The sequence below is a fragment of the Scyliorhinus torazame genome, chromosome 4 (assembly GCF_047496885.1).
Source record: "Scyliorhinus torazame isolate Kashiwa2021f chromosome 4, sScyTor2.1, whole genome shotgun sequence".
Lineage (NCBI taxonomy): Eukaryota > Metazoa > Chordata > Chondrichthyes > Carcharhiniformes > Scyliorhinidae > Scyliorhinus > Scyliorhinus torazame.
In genome coordinates, this window is record NC_092710.1 from 345,777,039 (window position 1) to 345,795,579 (window position 18,541).

Below are 18,541 nucleotides of genomic sequence, written 5' to 3' on the forward strand. Positions count from 1 at the left end.
AGAGCACCCTACCCAAACTCAACACCTCCACCCAACACCAAGGGCAATTTGGACATTAAGGGCAATTTATCATTGGCCAATTCACCTAACCCGCACATCTTTGGACTGTGGGAGGAAACCGGAGCACCCGGAGGAAACCCACGCAGACACGGGGAGGACGTGCAGACTCCGCACAGACAGTGACCCAAGCCGGAATCGAACCTGGGACCCTGGAGCTGTGAAGCAATTGTGCTATCCACAATGCTACCGTGCTGCCCTTGAGAACAAATAAATCTACACTATATAATTTTAGCTTAATCCATGTACCTGTCCAATAGCTGCTTGAAGGTCCCTAATGTTCCCGACTCAACTACTTCCACAGGCAGTGCATTCCATGCCCCCACTACTCTCTGGGGAAAGAACCTACCTCTGATATCCCTCCTATATCTTCCACCTTTCACCTTAAATTTATGTCCCCTTGTAATGGTTTGTTCCACCCGGGGAAAAAGTCTCTGACTGTCTACTCTATCTATTCCCCTGATCATCTTATAAACCTCTATCAAGTTGCCCCTCATCCTTCTCCGTTCTAATGAGAAAAGGCCTAGCACCCTCAACCTTTCCTCGTAAGACCTACTCTCCATTCCAGGCAACATCCTGGTAAATCTTCTTTGCACCTTTTCCAAAGCTTCCACATCCTTCCTAAAATGAGGCGACCAAAACTGTACACAATACTCCAAATGTGGCCTTACCAAAGTTTTGTACAGCTGCATCATCACCTCACGGCTCTTAAATTCAATCCCTCTGTTAATGAACGCGAGCACACCATAGGCCTTCTTCACAGCTCTATCCACTTGAGTGGCGACTTTCAAAGATGTATGAACATAGACCCCAAGATCTCTCTGCTCCTCCACATTGCCAAGAACTCTACCGTAGACCCTGTATTCCGCATTCATATTTGTCCTTCCAAAATGGACAACATCACACTTTTCAGGGTTAAACTCCATCTGCCACTTCTCAGCCCAGCTCTGCATCCTATCTATGTCTCTTTGCAGCCGACAACAGCCCTCCTTACTATCCACAACTCCACCAATCTTCGTATCGTCTGCAAATTTACTGACCCACCCTTCAACTCCCTCATCCAAGTCATTAATGAAAATCACAAACAGCAGAGGACCCAGAACTGATCCCTGCGGTACGCCACTGGTAACTGGGATCCAGGCTGAATATTTGCCATCCACCACCACTCTCTGACTTCTATCGGTTAGCCAGTTCGTTATCCAACTGGCCAAATTTCCCACTACCCCATGCCTCCTTACTTTCTGCATAAGCCTACCATGGGGAACTTTATCAAATGCCTTACTAAAATCCATGTACACTACATCCACTGCTTTACCTTCATCCACATGCTTGGTCACCTTCTCAAAGAATTCAATAAGATTTGTAAGGCAAGACCTACCCCTCACAAATCCGTGCTGACTATCCCTAATCAAGCAGTGTCTTTCCAGATGCTCAGAAATCCTATCCTTCAGTACCCTTTCCATTACTTTGCCTACCACCGAAGTAAGACTAACTGGCCTGTAATTCCCAGGGTTATCCCTAGTCCCTTTTTTGAACAGGGGCACGACATTCGCCACTCTCCAATCCCCTGGTACCACCCCTGTTGACAGTGAGGACGAAAAGATCATTGCCAACGGCTCTGCAATTTCATCTCTTGCTTCCCATAGAATCCTTGGATATATCCCATCAGGCCCGGGGGACTTGTCTATCCTCAAGTTTTTCAAAATGCCCAACACATCTTCCTTCCTAACAAGTATTTCCTCGAGCTTACCAATCTGTTTCACACTGTCCTCTCCAACAATATCGCCCCTCTCATTTGTAAATACAGAAGAAAAGTACTCGTTCAAGACCTTCCTATCTCTTCAGACTCAATACACAATCTCCCGCTACTGTCCTTGATCGGACCTACCCTCGCTCTAGTCATTCTCATATTTCTCACATATGTGTAAAAGGCCTTGGGGTTTTCCTTGATCCTACCCGCCAAAGATTGTTCATGCCCTCTCTTAGCTCTCCTAATCCCTTTCTTCAGTTCCCTCCTGGCTATCTTGTATCCCTCCAATGCCCTGTCTGAACCTTGTTTCCTCAGCCTTACATAAGTCACCTTTTTCCTCTTAACAAGACATTCAACCTCTCTTGTCAACCATGGTTCCCTCACTCGACCATCTCTTCCCTGCCTGACAGGGGCATACATATCAAGGACACGTAGCACCTGTTCCTTGAACAAGTTCCACATTTCACTTGTGTCCTTCCCTGCCAGCCTATGTTCCCAACTTATGCACTTCAATTCTTGTCTGACAACATCGTATTTACCCTTCCCCCAATTGTAAACCTTGCCCTGTTGCACGTACCTATCCCTCTCCATTACTAAAGTGAAAGTCACAGAATTGTGGTCACTATCTCCAAAATGCTCCCCCACTAACAAATCTATCACTTGCCCTGGCTCATTACCCAGTACTAAATCCAATATTGCCCCTCCTCTGGTCGGACAATCTACATACTGTGTTAGAAAAGCTTCCTGGACACACTGCACAAACACCACCCCATCCAAACTATTTGATCTAAAGAATTTCCACTCAATATTTGGGAAGTTAAAGTCGCCCATGATTACTACCCTATGACTTCTGCACCTTTCCAAAATCTGTTTCCCAATCTGTTCCTCCACATCTCTGCTACTATTGGGGGGCCTATAGAAAACTCCTAACAAGGTGACTGCTCCTTTCCTATTTCTGACTTCAACCCATAGTACCTGAATAGGGTGATACTCCTCGAACTGCCTTTCTGCCGCTGTTATACTATCTCTAATTAATAATGCCACCCCCCCACCTCTTTTACCACCCTCCCTAATCTTATTGAAACATCTGTAACCAGGGACCTCCAACAACCATTTCTGCCCCTCTTCTATCCAAGTTTCCGTGATGGCCACCACATCGCAGTCCCAAGTACCGATCCATGCCTTAAGTTCACCCACCTTATTCCTGATGCTTCTTGCGTTGAAGTATACACACTTCAACCCATCTCCGTGCCTGCAAGTACTCTCATTTGTCAGTGTTCCCTTCCCCACTGCCTCATTACATGCTTTGGCGTCCTGAATATCGGCTACCTTAGTTGCTGGACTATAAATCCGGTTCCCATTCCCCTGCCAAATTAGTTTAAACCCTCCCGAAGAGTACTAGAAAACCGCTCTCCCAGGATATTGGTGCCCCTCTGGTTCAGATGCAACCCGTCCTGCTTGTACAGGTCCCACCTTCCCCAGAATGCGCTCCAATTATCCAAATACCTGAAGCCCTCCCTCCTACACCATTCCTGCAGCCACGTGTTCAACTGCACTCTCTCCCTATTCCTAGCCTCGCTATCACGTGGCACCGGCAACAAACCAGAGATGACAACTCTGTCTGTCCTGGCTTTTAACTTCCAGCCTAACTCCCTAAACTTGGTTATTACCTCCACACCCCTTTTCCTACCTATGTCGTTGGTACCAATGTGCACCACGACTTCTGGCTGCTCACCCTCCCCCTTAAGGATCCTGAAGACACGATCCGAGACATCCCTGGCCCTGGCACCCGGGAGGCAACATACCTTCCGGGAGTCTCGCTCGCGACCACAGAATCTCCTATCTATTCCCCTAACCATTGAATCTCCTACAACTATTGCTTTTCTATTCTCCCCCCTTCCCTTCTGAGCCCCAGAGCCAGATTCAGTGCCAGAGACCTGGCCGCTAGGGCCTTCCCCCGGTAGGTCATCCCCCCCAACAGCATCCAAAACGGTATACTTGTTTTGAAGGGGAACGGCCACGAGGGATCCCTGCACTTTCTACCTGTTTGTTTTTTTCCCCCTGACTGTAACCCAGCTATTCTTGTCCTGTACCTTGGGTGTGGTTACCTCCTTGTAACTCTTCTCAATCACCCCCTCTGCCTCCCGGATGATCCGAAGTTCATCCAGCTTCAGCTCCAGTTCCCTAACACGGTCTTTGAGGAGCTGAAGTTGGGTGCACTTCCTGCAGGTATAGTTAGTGGGGACATCGGTGGTATCTCTCACCACCCACATCCTACAGGAGGAGCATGTAACTGGCCTAGCCTCCATCCCCTCTTACCTGACAGAATATAGCTGCCCTGTGGACTAACTAGATCTCCGCCCTCCGACCCTGCTCCCAGTCAGCTACACTTTCTGTAAACTCCTGGCTCTCTTCGCACTCTTTGCGGAAATGTCGGAAACAAAATGAAAGGAGCACCTTACTCCCTCCTCACCTAACTCCCTCGGTCACCAAACTCTCACTATCGCACTCAAATGCACCAAATTCAGCACTCAATGCAAACAAAGTCTGCACTGTAGGGGATCACTTTTATACTGTGAATCTAGCCTCTGAAAACTGGCCTAATCCAATTAACTAATTAACAAGCTCCAGCTGCAAGTGCCTACAAGTAGAAGCCTGTTTAAAGCTTATTGAAAATTCACCTTCTTCTAAACCAAACAGCAACTTTTAAGTTAATTAACTAAATAAAAGAAAGACTAAACTTTAGATAAAAATGAAGCCTTATACTCCCTCGGTCACCAAACTCTCACTATCGCACTCAAATGCACCAAATTCAGCACTCAATGCAAACAAAGTCTGCACTGTAGGGGATCACTTTTATACTGTGAATCTAGCCTCTGAAAACTGGCCTAATCCAATTAATTAATTAACAAGCTCCAGCTGCAAGTGCCTACAAGTAGAAGCCTGTTTAAAGCTTATTGAAAATTCACCTTCTTCTAAACCAAACAGCAACTTTTAAGTGAATTAACTAAATAAAAGAAAGACTAAACTTTAGATAAAAATGAAGCCTTATAGTCCCTCGGTCACCAAACTCTCACTATCGCACTCAAATGCACCAAATTCAGCACTCAGTGCAAAAAAACTCAAGTTATCCATTTTAAAACATACAGTGAACATCTTAGCAACCATCAATTCAAATACAACCCCCAAAGAATACAACACTAAGTAATCCTTAATAACTTCCCAAAACAACATCCAGAAGACACAAGAAACACCTTTTAACAGAAGCACATTATGTTTACATTCACTGCTGAGAACATTTATAATTCTGAATTCACCAAATGATCAAGAGATAGTCTTTTCATGGCAGAGAGATCAACAGTACACCTGCTCTGTCTGGCTTCAGCTTCAACACTGAAAACAAAACTAAAACACACCATGCAGCAAATAGCTTAAAACGAAAGTACAAAGCTGACAGACAGTGTGATAAGGTACGAATTAAGTAATGGCATGATGGGAAAACTGGTCAATGGGAAGACTGGTCAAAAGGTTTGAGACAATACAAGAAAGACTGAAACTACTCATTCCAGCTCCCAGGCCCAGGTAAAGAATGCTGCCCTAACCATTTTCAGACTAGTATGGCCGTAGGCCAACTCTGCATAACTTGAAGTCTGAAAAGATCAACGAAGGTCGAGCCATTCCAAAACACTGGACCTCGGCAACTCCTGATAAAACTAACTCGTCATAACCCAAGGCTGTAGGAATTGAAAACAAAGATAAGTTCAGGAAGAAACAAGTCTATTCTGACCTTTCAATGTTCCCTCCGAGGACTAGATAATGGTATGAGTGATATGACCAAACATGGTCTGGTCTTTGCTTCCGTTTGTATTTCCGATCAAACTCCTGTCCATACTGTTCTCACATAATCTTGATAAAGTTAATGTATAAATATTGAGTTAATTCTCCGCGAAAGCGCGGAACTTGTGAAAGACTGAGCAGTTTTGTTGGCTGCTCTCTTACTTCAAGTTTCAGCCATTACTGCAAGCAGTTGTTTTCAAAAATAAAGCTTGTTATTCTGTCTTAATTAGTGTGTTGAATTTTTCTACCACAGAAGCGGGAAAATATTGACTTTGACATTTTGCCGCAGCGAGCAGGGTTCGAACCTGTGCGGGGAAACCCCATTGGATTTCGAAAGACCTGTTACAAAGGCACTTCGCCCAAAATTAAATCCAAATTCATCCAACGTCCCTCTCAAAGAAAACCCCCTGAAGGTCAGAACTCTCAGACAGATTCCCGTTACTATCGCCCAGATTGCACGGACCCTCCTGAATTTGGTTACCGCTCACAGGCGGTAACCCCTTCACTCCACACAGATAGGATTTCGACAGTGCTCCTCCGTGTCGTCCTCCTGTCAAATATCATGTCACTTGCTTCAACTGTCAACGTACAGGCCACTACGCTAGGGATTGTCCAGCACCCCGACGACAAGGTAAATTTCAACCCTGTCGGCAGACACCCTTCACTGCCTCTAACCCGTACTGACAAGCCCGATCGAGCTTTCCGGTCCTCTCAGCGGACCACTCTGACGAGCCCACCGCTACGATTTACATAGATGGCGTGCCTATCCCCTTCCTGATTGACACCGGCGCGACTCATTCTATGTTAGACTGGACATTAATTCAGAAGCATAGATTTCCCCTCTCTGATAAGCATGTGGAACTTGCTGGTTTCATGGGGGAAGGTGCTGTTTATCCGCTTACGAAGCCGCTCTCTGTTCAATTTGAGGGCCGGGAATGTTGCATCCCTTTCACAGTTACCTGCTTCCTCGGTGTCAACCTGGCCGGACGTGACTTGCTGTGTCCCTTGCAGGTGGAAATTGTTTGCCTTGATAACGGCATTGCAATATCATCTATCCCGCAAGCCCAGCTTTGAAATTTTCCCCTTTTCACTACTCCACAGTGGTGGTCGGTTGATTTTTATCCCTCACACTTTTCACCTCCCTTAGATATTCCCGATCCACATGTCACTCTTTGCGACGATCATACAGGATGCTCGCCTGATTTGGAGAGCTTTTACCAAGATGCCCTCGGTTCTCTACAATCCGTTTCCTTTGTTGGCCTCGCTAAGGGAAAAGAAGGGTCTGCCTTTCTTGTCAATTTACCCCATGGCCTCTGGCCTCAGTCGGGACTTGTGTCACCCCACGTGACCCTTTCTGTGAACGAAGGCTACAGTGCCAAGTCCTTGGGATTTCTGGCAGCTGCACTGCGAGGACAAGCTGATCCTTTCTTTAATGGAAGTCAAATCCTACCCGCAGGCACTTTAGAATATTTTCAACGTCCATTTGTCTTCATTGGCACACTGCACCACCATCGTTCAGTCCAATCAATGACTTCTGAACTACCCACAGATTTATGGGCGGCCTCCAAACACAAAGTTGGTCTCACTAATGTCCCTCACATTGTTATTAAAGTTAAACCTAACATGCCCTTGCCCTCGATTTCACAGTACCCTTTGCGCCCCGAGGCTGTCTCGGTCATGATTCAATCGTTCCTTCAACAGGGAATTGTGGTACCATGGCAATCGCCCTGTAACACCCCGATTCTTCCAGTTGCTAAGATAGGAAGACCATCCGAATGGCGTTTGGTCCAAGACCTCTGACGTATTAATCAGATAGTGGAACCCTTACATCCGGTTGTCCCAAACCCGGCGACAATCCTTAGTAATGTCCCACCGGAATCGACTGTTTTCACCCTTGTTGATTTACAACATGCCTTTTTTGCGATACCTCTCGCCCCTGAATCACAGTATTTGTTTCCCTTTACATTTAAGGGCAACCAAATCACTTGGACTAGGCTCCCACAGGGCTTCATTCATTCTCCAACCCTTTTCTCACAAGCATTGCACTCCCAGTTAGCGACATTATCAACTCCTGGTGGCTCCACCATCATCCAATATGTTGATGACTTACTCCTTGCCAGCCCTGGCTTCAACGCTAACCAGCGTGACACCAGTTACCTGCTCATCCGTCTCCATTCATGGGGATGTATGATCCCGCCCGCTAAAGTTCATAAAGGCCAACGGCAGGTCAAATTTTTGGGAGTCTAATAAGCGCTACGGATCGTTCCCTTACTCAGGAACGCATCACTCCTATACTGCAGACCCCGTTTCCTACCTCGCCCAAGCAGGTGCGAGCCTTTTTAGGATTGGTGAACTTTTGCAGACAATGGATTCCGAATGTCTCTGTCCATACTAAAGATTTAACTCCATACTCCTCTCAAAATGCTCCTCTTAAGTTTGAACTTCCTGATTCAGCAAAACAATCTTTTGTTACTCTCAAAAAAGCCCTGGCTACCGCCCCAGCGCTAGGACGACCTATGTATGACAGATCCTTTCAGTTGTACGTTAATGTTCTTGATGAATGTGCCACTGGTGTTCTTACACAAGAACACGATGACCGGCGTCGCCCGGTCGTCTACTATTCTATGAAATTGGATCCTGTAGCTTACGGTCTACCTCCCTGCACCCAAATTCTTACGGCTGTCCATTTGTTAGCGCAGTCAGCCTCTAATCTGACCCTTCACCAGCCAGTACAAGTGCATACCTCGCACTCTATTGTGGCTCTCCTAAGGTCTCAACAAACCCAGCATCTGACTCAAGCCCGCTTGAGCCGCTGTGAGGTTTCACTATTGCAAAACCCCTACCTCTCTCTTCATTCTACCTTGATTCTAATGTTCTACCTTAAATCCTGCCATGTTCCTCGAACTGCCCCCCGATAACCTAGTGGACCAGCCACACGATTGTTTGCTTTGAAATCACTTCCTTACCACGCCTCGCCCGGATTTAACGGACCGGCCTATTGATAATCCAGATCTAATTTTTTATGTTGATGTCAGTTCCTCCATTTCTCTCACTGGCATCCCATAGTTGGGATATGCCGTGGTAACCGACATTGACATTGAGTCAGGAGGGCTAGAAGGGGTCACGAAAAGTCATTGGCAAATAGGGTTAAGGAAAATCCCAAGGCTTTTTACACTTACATAAAAAGCAAGAGGGTAGCCAGGGAAAGGGTTGGCCCACTGAAGGATAGGCAAGGGAATCTATGTGTGGAGCCAGAGGAAATGGGCGAGGTACTAAATGAATACTTTGCATCAGTATTCACCAAAGAGAAGGAATTGGTAGATGTTGAGTCTGGAGAAGGGGGTGTAGATAGCCTGGGTCACATTGTGATCCAAAAAGACGAGGTGTTGGGTGTCTTAAAAAATATTAAGGTAGATAAGTCCCCAGGGCCGGATGGGATCTACCCCAGAATACTGAAGGAGGCTGGAGAGGAAATTGCTGAGGCCTTGACAGAAATCTTTGGATCCTCGCTGTCTTCAGGGGATGTCCCGGAGGACTGGAGAATAGCCAATGTTGTTCCTCTGTTTAAGAAGGGTGGCAGGGATAATCCCGGGAACTACAGGCCGGTGAGCCTTACTTCAGTGGTAGGGAAATTACTGGAGAGAATTCTTCGAGACAGGATCTACTCCCATTTGGAAGCAAATGGACGTATTAGTGAGAGGCAGCACGGTTTTGTGAAGGGGAGGTCGTGTCTCACTAACTTGATAGAGTTTTTCGAGGAGGTCACTAAGATGATTGATGCAGGTAGGGCAGTAGATGTTGTCTATATGGACTTCAGTAAGGCCTTTGACAAGGTCCCTCATGGTAGACTAGTACAAAAGGTGAAGTCACACGGGATCAGGGGTGAACTGGCAAGGTGGATACAGAACTGGCTAGGCCATAGAAGGCAGAGGGTAGCAATGGAGGGATGCTTTTCTAATTGGAGGGCTGTGACCAGTGGTGTTCCACAGGGATCAGTGCTGGGACCTTTGCTCTTTGTAGTATATATAAATGATTTGGAGGAAAATGTAACTGGTCTGATTAGTAAGTTTGCAGACGACACAAAGGTTGGTGGAATTGCGGATAGCGATGAGGACTGTCTGAGGATACAGCAGGATTTAGATTGTCTGGAGACTTGGGCGGAGAGATGGCAGATGGAGTTTAACCTGGACAAATGTGAGGTAATGCATTTTGGAAGGGCTAATGCAGGTAGGGAATATACAGTGAATGGTAGAACCCTCAAGAGTATTGAAAGTCAAAGAGATCTAGGAGTACAGGTCCACAGATCACTGAAAGGGGCTGCACAGGTGGAGAAGGTAGTCAAGAAGGCATACGGCATGCTTGCCTTCATTGGCCGGGGCATTGAGTATAAGAATTGGCAAGTCATGTTGCAGCTGTATAGAACCTTAGTTAGGCCACACTTGGAGTATAGTGTTCAATTCTGGTCGCCACACTACCAGAAGGATGTGGAGGCTTTAGAGAGGGTGCAAAAGAGATTTACCAGAATGTTGCCTGGTATGGAGAGCATAAGCTATGAGGAGCGATTGAATAAACTCGGTTTGTTCTCACTGGAACGAAGGAGGTTGAGGGGCGACCTGATAGAGGTATACAAAATTATGAGGGGCATAGACAGAGTGGATAGTCAGAGGCTTTTCCCCAGGGTAGAGGGGTCAATTACTAGGGGGCATAGGTTTAAGGTGAGAGGGGCAAAGTTTAGAGTAGATGTACGAGGCAAGTTTTTTACGCAGAGGGTAGTGGGTGCCTGGAACTCACTACCGGAGGAGGTAGTGGAGGCAGGGACGATAGGGACATTTAAGGGGCATCTTGACAAATATATGAATAGGATGGGAATAGAAGGATACGGACCCAGGAAGTGTAGAAGATTGTAGTTTAGTCGGGCAGTCTGGTCGGCACGGGCTTGGAGGGCCGAAGGGCCTGTTCCTGTGCTGTACATTTCTTTGTTCTTTGTTTGTTCTTTGACGTGTAGGAAGCAGCAGCCTTCCAGACCCCTGTCTCCGCACAAAAAGCTGAGCTATTTGCCCTTACTCGAGAATGTATTTTGGCCACAGATAAAAGTACTAATGTTTACACTGATTCTAGGTATGCCTTTGGCGTGACCCATGATTTCGGTCACCTCTGGCAACAGCGAGGCTTTCTCACCTCTGCTGCTAAGGCTGCAGCTATATCAGCCTCTCTGATTGTTCCCAGTGGGGCTAATCAGGCTCTGAACCAGGTACCTGCAGTCGGAACGAAGGGCATGCCAGACGTAACTGAAGTTCAAAATTTACAGAGGGATGCCTCTGATTCCGAGCGCACACTATGGAAGTCAATGGGGTGTTCACACTCCTTGACACAAGACCTCTGGCTTACTCCCGTTGGTCAAGTTTGTATTCCGGATTCTTTATTGCTGGTACTTATTGATTATTTGCATTCTTGTACCCATCTTGGCAAGGAGGGAATGGTACAGCTACTCCTGAAAACTTGGTGACACCCAGATTTGAATACAGCAGCAGAAACGCGGCTGGATCGATGCGTCATTTGCATGAAACATAATAAGGGTAAAGACATTAAATGCCCTCCAGGAACCACTCCCTTGCCAGATGGCCCTTTTGCCTGTATACAGCTTTATTTTATCGAATTGCCAAAAGCACAGTGCTATAAATATTATTTAGTAATAATCAATGTGTTTAGTAAATGGATTGAAGCCTTCCCCACCACTAATTGCACTGCACATATGGTGGTGAAGTTGTTGTTAACGGAAGTCATTCCTTGTTTTGGGGTACCCAAAATGGTGAGTTCAGACAATGGACCACATTTTATAACTCGGATCAATACGGAATTGTGCGAAGCACTCGTAATTAAACAGCAACTGCACTGTGCGTATCACCCGCAGGGAGCAGGAATTATGGAAAGAGCCAACAGGACTTTAAAAGAAAAATTATCTAAATTAACTGAAGAAACTGGGTTAAATTGGCTAAAAGCATTACCCTTGGCACTGTTTCACATGCGAGTAACTCCCCATTCGCGGACCGGACAGTCAGCTGCAGAGATAATCTATGGTCGGTCAATGAGGACTCCCTGGGGTGCCCATGAACAACCCCTAGAGGGAGTAGACCTCCATGTGATGGGGGAACAAATGCAGAACTATTTGAAGCAATTAACACTTTCTCTGAAGTTTCTCCACTCACAGGTAAAACAGGCACATCTCCCAGTAACAGCAGGGACAGCCGTCCCTCGATACCCAGTGATCAAACCGGGAGACCAGGTGTTGGTGAAAAACTGGGACAGAAAGAAACTAGGACAACGCTGGAGCGGACCCTTCCTCGTACTGCTGACTGCACCGACTTCCGTCAAGCTTGAAGGACGTTCAAGTTGGATACATCCATCCGATTGCAAGAAGATAGTCTCCAACCCAGACGAGAACACAGGATGAAGATCTTCATTATAATCTTTGGACTCTCTGGACTATTTAGCCTTAATGGCCACTCAGTAGTAAAAAAACGACCTAAACGAGACCTGCCTTCCAATACCTATTTATATATGTCATATCTTTATGCCGAAAAATTGAACGTAAACAAGTGTTGGGTTTGTACCCACATCCCCGTCCATTCGAGGGAAGGAATACCTCTCCAATCCCTCCCCTTTCATATCGCAGAGATGGTTGAATGGATTTTATGACAAAATCAAACAGGGAGCAGGGGAGATAGGGGGGATATGGAAATATGGAGATCTGCTGGCTATGACATGGCTACATTTTCAGCTTCGTATCAACCTACCTATAATCATGCCTTGACTCCACCCTCCCTCACTGTCCACTCGTATAATGTTCAAGGTTCCATGTGTTTTAATAAATCAGGGAGAGGAAAGTTAATGGGGCAAAGTAGTTGCAACCTTACAGTTGACTGGCAAGGACCGGTACCAGGCATATCCAACAAGGGCATGTTTAACAGTGATTGGTCCAAGGTATGGAATATAACCTCTAACATTTCATGGGGACAGACATCCCCAATCACCTGGATGACATCAGCTGATGATTTTACGGCCTATAATGGAACCTATTTCATATGTGGCACTAAAGCATATCCATGGCTCCCCATTGATTGGACAGGATCCTGCTTTTTGGGATATGTTGTACCTCAAATGCGTCACCTAGCCACCCTTAAGCTCTCCCCCTCGCGAGCAAATTGGACTATTTCTAAAATGGAACAGTTCTTTATGATGGCCTTTCCTTTGCACGGAACGGGTAAGGCATCCAACGAACTGAGCCACATGGCCACAGCATTGGAACAACTGGCGAACGTAACGGCAGCAGAAGCCAGGGAAACTGGACAGGCACTGGCTGAGGTCTCAGCTGAGCTAGTAGCTGTCCGGACCGTGGCATTACAAAATGACTGGCTTTGGATTATCTGTTAGCCTCGCAGGGAGGAACGTGCGCTATCATAGGTCAGGCATGCTGTACTTATATTCCAGATGTCTCTGAAAATATCACTAACCTGGCCGACCATATTAAGAGACAGGCTGCTCAAATTCAAGAGATTGGCAGTGAATTTCATGACTATAACCCACCGGGTTGGCACAGATGGTTGGGTCACGGATTATTTGATTGGATCTTTAAGGCCTTCATTCTACTACTCCTAATTCTACTAGAGATAGGATTGCTTGGTTGCTTGTATAAATGCATGTTCAAATGAGTCATGGATATACCTATTTAACTAGTTGTCATGATATGACAAAAGGAGGGAATGTGATATGGTACGAATTAAGTAATGGCATGATGGGAAAACTGGTCAATGGGAAGACTGGTCAAAAGGTTTGATACAATACCAGAAAGACTGAAACTACTCATTCCAGCTCACCAGGCCTAGGTAAAGAATGCTGCCCTAACCATTTTCAGACTAGTATGGGCGTAGGCCAACTCTGCATAACTTGAAGTCTGAAAAGATCAGCGAAGGTCGAGCCATTCCAAAACACCGTCAACGGGTTTACGGAGAGCCCGTTTTAGTGCAGGGAACATTAAAGTATGCTGATCGTCCTCCATTTGGTGTGCGGCGCTGAAGGCCGTCCACGTGTCCCCGTGAAGTCCTAATTCATGCTGTTGTCACATAAGCTTGATAAAGTTAATGTATAAATATTGAGTTAATTCTCCACGAAAGCGCGGAACTTGTGAAAGACTGAGCAGTTTTGTTGACTGCTCTCTTACTTCAAGTTTCAGCCATTACTGCAAGCAGTTGTTTTCGAAAATATAGCTTATTATTCTGTCTTAACTAGTGTGTTGAATTTTTCTACCACAGAAGCGGGAAAATATTGACTTTGACAACAGATCAGCTCCACCCACTCTCTGACATCACTGCAGTAGTAAACACCCATTTCTTAAAGGTACTCTCACTACAGATATTTATATACACACCCATTTATAAACACCCATTTCTTAAAGGTACTCTCACATGACAAAAGGAAACGAGAGCTGACACTCTCCTGATGCTATTCATGTTGAAAATATCATAAAGGGGCTTGTTGACAGGGATTTTCTCCATTGGAAACCTAGGTTTCCTCATGGCGTAAAAATAGTAATTGATTATAACTATGGAATATTCTAAAGAAACACAGGGAATGGTAACTGATTGTAATATTCACAACGAAGACTGGATCCATACCAATTTCAAGCTTCTTGGCCAGTCCTTCAATCTGATTGCTGGGATCAGAGCCCATGGACAGGAAACAGATCAGAGGAGTTGCTGTGTCACTTTCTTCCCAGGTTGTCTCCAGGTTTAGGACCACTGGTTCTGCATATCTTGCTCCCATTGCAACAGCAATGTAGGTTCGAGCTTGTGACAGAGTTCTGTCAGGGCACCATGACCTGAAAATTCAAAAGTCATCATCAAATCAGAGACATATAAAATTGTTCATTCATTGTTCAGGAAGAATTCACCAGTTGTGCACTAAAGTTGAAAACAGGAAATAATGTAGAGCACAGGAACTGATTTGCAGAGGGAGCAGTCCCTTCCGACAGCTCAGTCAGTTAGCACCCACCCTGTCATGCCTTGAAGATATGTCTGGATCTTATGGTCCTCAGGCAATTACAGAATCACCAAATTGTTACAGCACAGAAGGATGCCATTCAGCCCATCGTGTCTTTGTGGCTCTCCATAGGAGCAATTTACAAGAATGTCATTGCCCTGCCTTCTCCTCCCCGCCCGCCCCCTCCCCGTAGACATGCTTATTCTTCACTTTCAGATAACAATCTAATTCCATCTTGAATTGCTCAATTGAACCTGCATCCACCATGCTCAGACAGCACATTCCAGGTTGTAAATAGTCATAGAAACATAGTAAATAAGAGCAGGAAGAGGCTGTTGCCCTTCCAGCCTGTTCTGCCATTCATTATGATCACGGCTGATCATTCAACTTAACAGCCTGGTCCTGCCTTCGACCATACCCTTTGATCCCCTTCACCCGCCGTGGTATATCTAACCTCTTCTTGAAAACATACTGGGCGGGATTCTTCGGCCCGCTAGCCCTGTATTCCGGCGCTGACAGCGGGATAATTCTTTCTGGAAGCCAGCCAATGGGGTTTCCCATTGTGGCCCTCCCACGCTGTCTGGAAGCCCGCGGGCGTGAGGGCGCTGCCGCCAAAGCGGAGGATCCCACCAATTGAGTATCTCGCAGACAATGTTTTGCCCTCAACTATTTCCTGTGGTAACAAATTCCACAGGCTGACCACTCTCTGGGTGAAGAAATGTCACTGCATCTCTTTCTCAAACTGTATACTCCGTATCCTCACACTGTGATCCCTGGTTCGGGACACAACCACCATCGGGAACATCCTTCTTGCATCTACCTTGACAAGTCCTGTTAGAATTTTATGAGTCTCTATGAGATGTTTCCTCATCCTTCTGAACTCCAGCGAATACAATCCTAACGGCCTCAATCTCTCCTCATATGTCAGTCCTGAATCCCAGGAATCAGTCTGATAAACATTCACTGCACTCTCTCTGGAGCAAGAATATCCTTCCTAAGATAAGGAGACAAAACTGCACACAATACTCCAGGTGTGGCCTTACCAAGGCCCTGTATAATTGCAGCAAAACATCCCGGGTCCTGTGCTTGAACCCTCTCGCAATGAATTCCAGCATATCATTTACCTTCATTACCACCTGCTACACCTGCATGCTTACCTTCAGCAACTGGTGTATGAGGACACCTAGGTCTCATTGCACATTCCCCTCTCCTAATTCATAGCCATTCAGATAATAATTTACATTCTAATTTTTGTTACTAAAGTGAATAATCTCGCATTTATCCAAATTATATTACATCTGCCATTCATTTGCGCACTCACTCAACTTGTCCAAATTACACTGAAAGATCTCTGCGTCCTCCTCACAGCTCACCCTCCCATCTAGCTTTGTGTCCTCTGCAAATTTGAAGATATAAAATTTAGTATTCTCATCTGAATGAGTCATATATACAGTGAATAGCTGGAGTGCCAGTACCAATCCCTGTGGTACCCCACCAGTCACTGCCTGCCGTTTGGAAAAAGACCCATTTATTCCTCCTCTTTCTTTCCTGTCTCCGTCCCTGGGGAGGCGTGGACAATGTGGTATTGTCACTGGACTAGTAATCCAGAGACCCAGGGTAATGGGAAGCATGGTAGCATAAGTGGATAGCACTGTGGCTTTACAGCGCCAGGGTCCCAGGTTCGATTCCCCGCTGGGTCACTGTCTGTGCAGAGTCTGCACGTTCTCCCCGTGTCTGCTTGGGTTTCCTCTGGGTGCTCCGGTTTCCTCCCACAGTCCAAAGACGCGCAGGTTAGGTGGATTGGCCATGATAAATTTCCCTTAGTGACCAAAAAGGTTAGGAGGGGCTATTTAGCACAGGGCTAAATCGCTGGCTTTGAAAGCAGACCAAGGCAGGCCGGCAGCATGGTTCGATTCCCGTAACAGCCTCCCCGAACAGGCGCCGGAATGTGGCGACTAGGGGCTTTTCACAGTCACTTCATTTGAAGGCTACTTGTGACAATAAGCGATTTTCATTCTTTTTTCATTTCATTCATTTTTCTCGGGCCACTTCCTTAAGTACTCTGGGATGTAGATTATCAGGCCCTGGGGATTGATCAACCTCCAATCACATCAATTTCCCCAACACCATTTCTCTACTAATATTGATCACCTTCAGATTCTCCCTCTCACTAAACCCTGTGTTCCCCAACATTTCTGTCTGTCATTTGTGTCCTCCTTTGTGAAGAAGGAACCAAAGTGTGTATTTAGTTGGTCAGCCATTTCTTTGTCCCCTATTATACTTCCCTCTGTTTCTGACATTTGTTTTCACCAATCTTTTTCTCTTCAGTACCTATAGAAATATTTGCAGTCAGTTTTAATGTTCCCTGTAAGCTTACTTATTACTCTATTTTCACCTTCTTAATCAATCCTTTGGTCTTCCTTTGCTGAATTCTAAACTGTTTCCAATTCTCTGGTTTGTTGTTTATTTTCGCCAATTTGTATGATTCTTCCTTGGATTTAATACTATCTCTAATTTCCCTTTCAGTCATGGTTTGGTCACCTTTCTCATTTTATTTCTGCGTCAGATATGAATAAACAGTGTGTGAAAATATTTTTCCTCATGTTACTGTTGCTTCTTTTTCCAATTACTATACATTTGTGCCCTTTTATTCTTGGTCCTTTTGCCAACTAAAGCGGTTTTCCCCTGTCTACACTGTCCAGACCTCAGAGGAATTTGAATACCTCTATCAAATCTCCTCTCAAACTTCTCTTCTGCAAGGAAAACCTTCCCAAACTCTCCAATTTAACGGAATAACTGAAGTTTCCCATCCTTGGAACCATTCTCATAAATCTTTTCTGCACTCTCTCCAATACCTTCACATGTTTCTTGAGGTATGGTACTCAGGCCTGATGTGATATTCGAGTTGCCTGTCCCGAGGTCCAGCAACAGGCCCCCCATCCCCCAATGATGCTAATCCTCCCCCCTCCCACCCCACCCACCGACAAGGTGGGGCATCCTTCCCCCACCATGGGAAACATACATAGAAGGATACATAGAAAATAGAAGGAGGAGGCAATTCATTGTGATCATGGCTGATCATCACGTTCAGCGCCCTGATCCTGCCTTCCTCCCATATCCCTTGATCCCTTTAGCCCCAAGGGCGATATCTAATTCCTACTCGAAATTACACAACGTTTTGGCCTAACTACTTTCTGTGGGAGTGAATTCCACAGATTCACCACTCTCTGGGTGAAGAAATTTCTCCTCACCTCAGTCCTAAAAGGTTCACCCCTTATCTTCAAACTATGACCCCTAGCTCTGGACTTCCCCACAATCAGGAACATTCTTTCTGAATCTACCCTGTCTAATCCTGGTAGAATTTTATACGTTTCTGTGAGATCCCCGCTCACTCTTCTAAACTCCAATGAATATAATCCTAACCGATTTAGTCTCTCTTCATAGGCGAGTCCCGCCATCCCAGGAATCAGCCTGGTAAACCTCCGCTGCACTCCCTCCACAGCAAGAACATCCTTCCTCAGATAAGGACACAAAAACAGCACACAATACTTCAGGTGTGGCCTCACCGATTCCCTATACAATTGCAGTAAAGCATCTCTATTTCTATACTCAAGTCCTCTCACTATGAAGGCCAACATACCATTTGTCTTCTATACTGCCTGCTGTACCTGGACGCTTACTTTCAGTGACTGATGTACGAGGACACCAAGGTATCGCTGAGTATCCACCTCTCTCAATTTACACCCACTCAAATAATAATCTGCCTTCCTATTTCTGCTATATACAAAACAAAAATGGATTAAAATATCAGACACCTGCCCGACACACAAAGCCTTAAAGGTACATGCGCATCACATGTAA

General features: G+C 45.7%; 1 protein-coding gene across 1 annotated transcript in view; it reads right to left on the bottom strand.

The window, feature by feature from the left end:
• Window positions 1-18,541, bottom strand: part of LOC140411508 (dynein axonemal heavy chain 8-like) — a 2,059,122-nt gene that overhangs the window by 233,919 nt on the left and 1,806,662 nt on the right. The window contains exon 81 of the mRNA XM_072500594.1: window positions 14,317-14,519. Coding sequence (XP_072356695.1) covers window positions 14,317-14,519 — 203 coding nt within the window. The remainder of the gene's footprint in view (window positions 1-14,316; window positions 14,520-18,541) is intronic.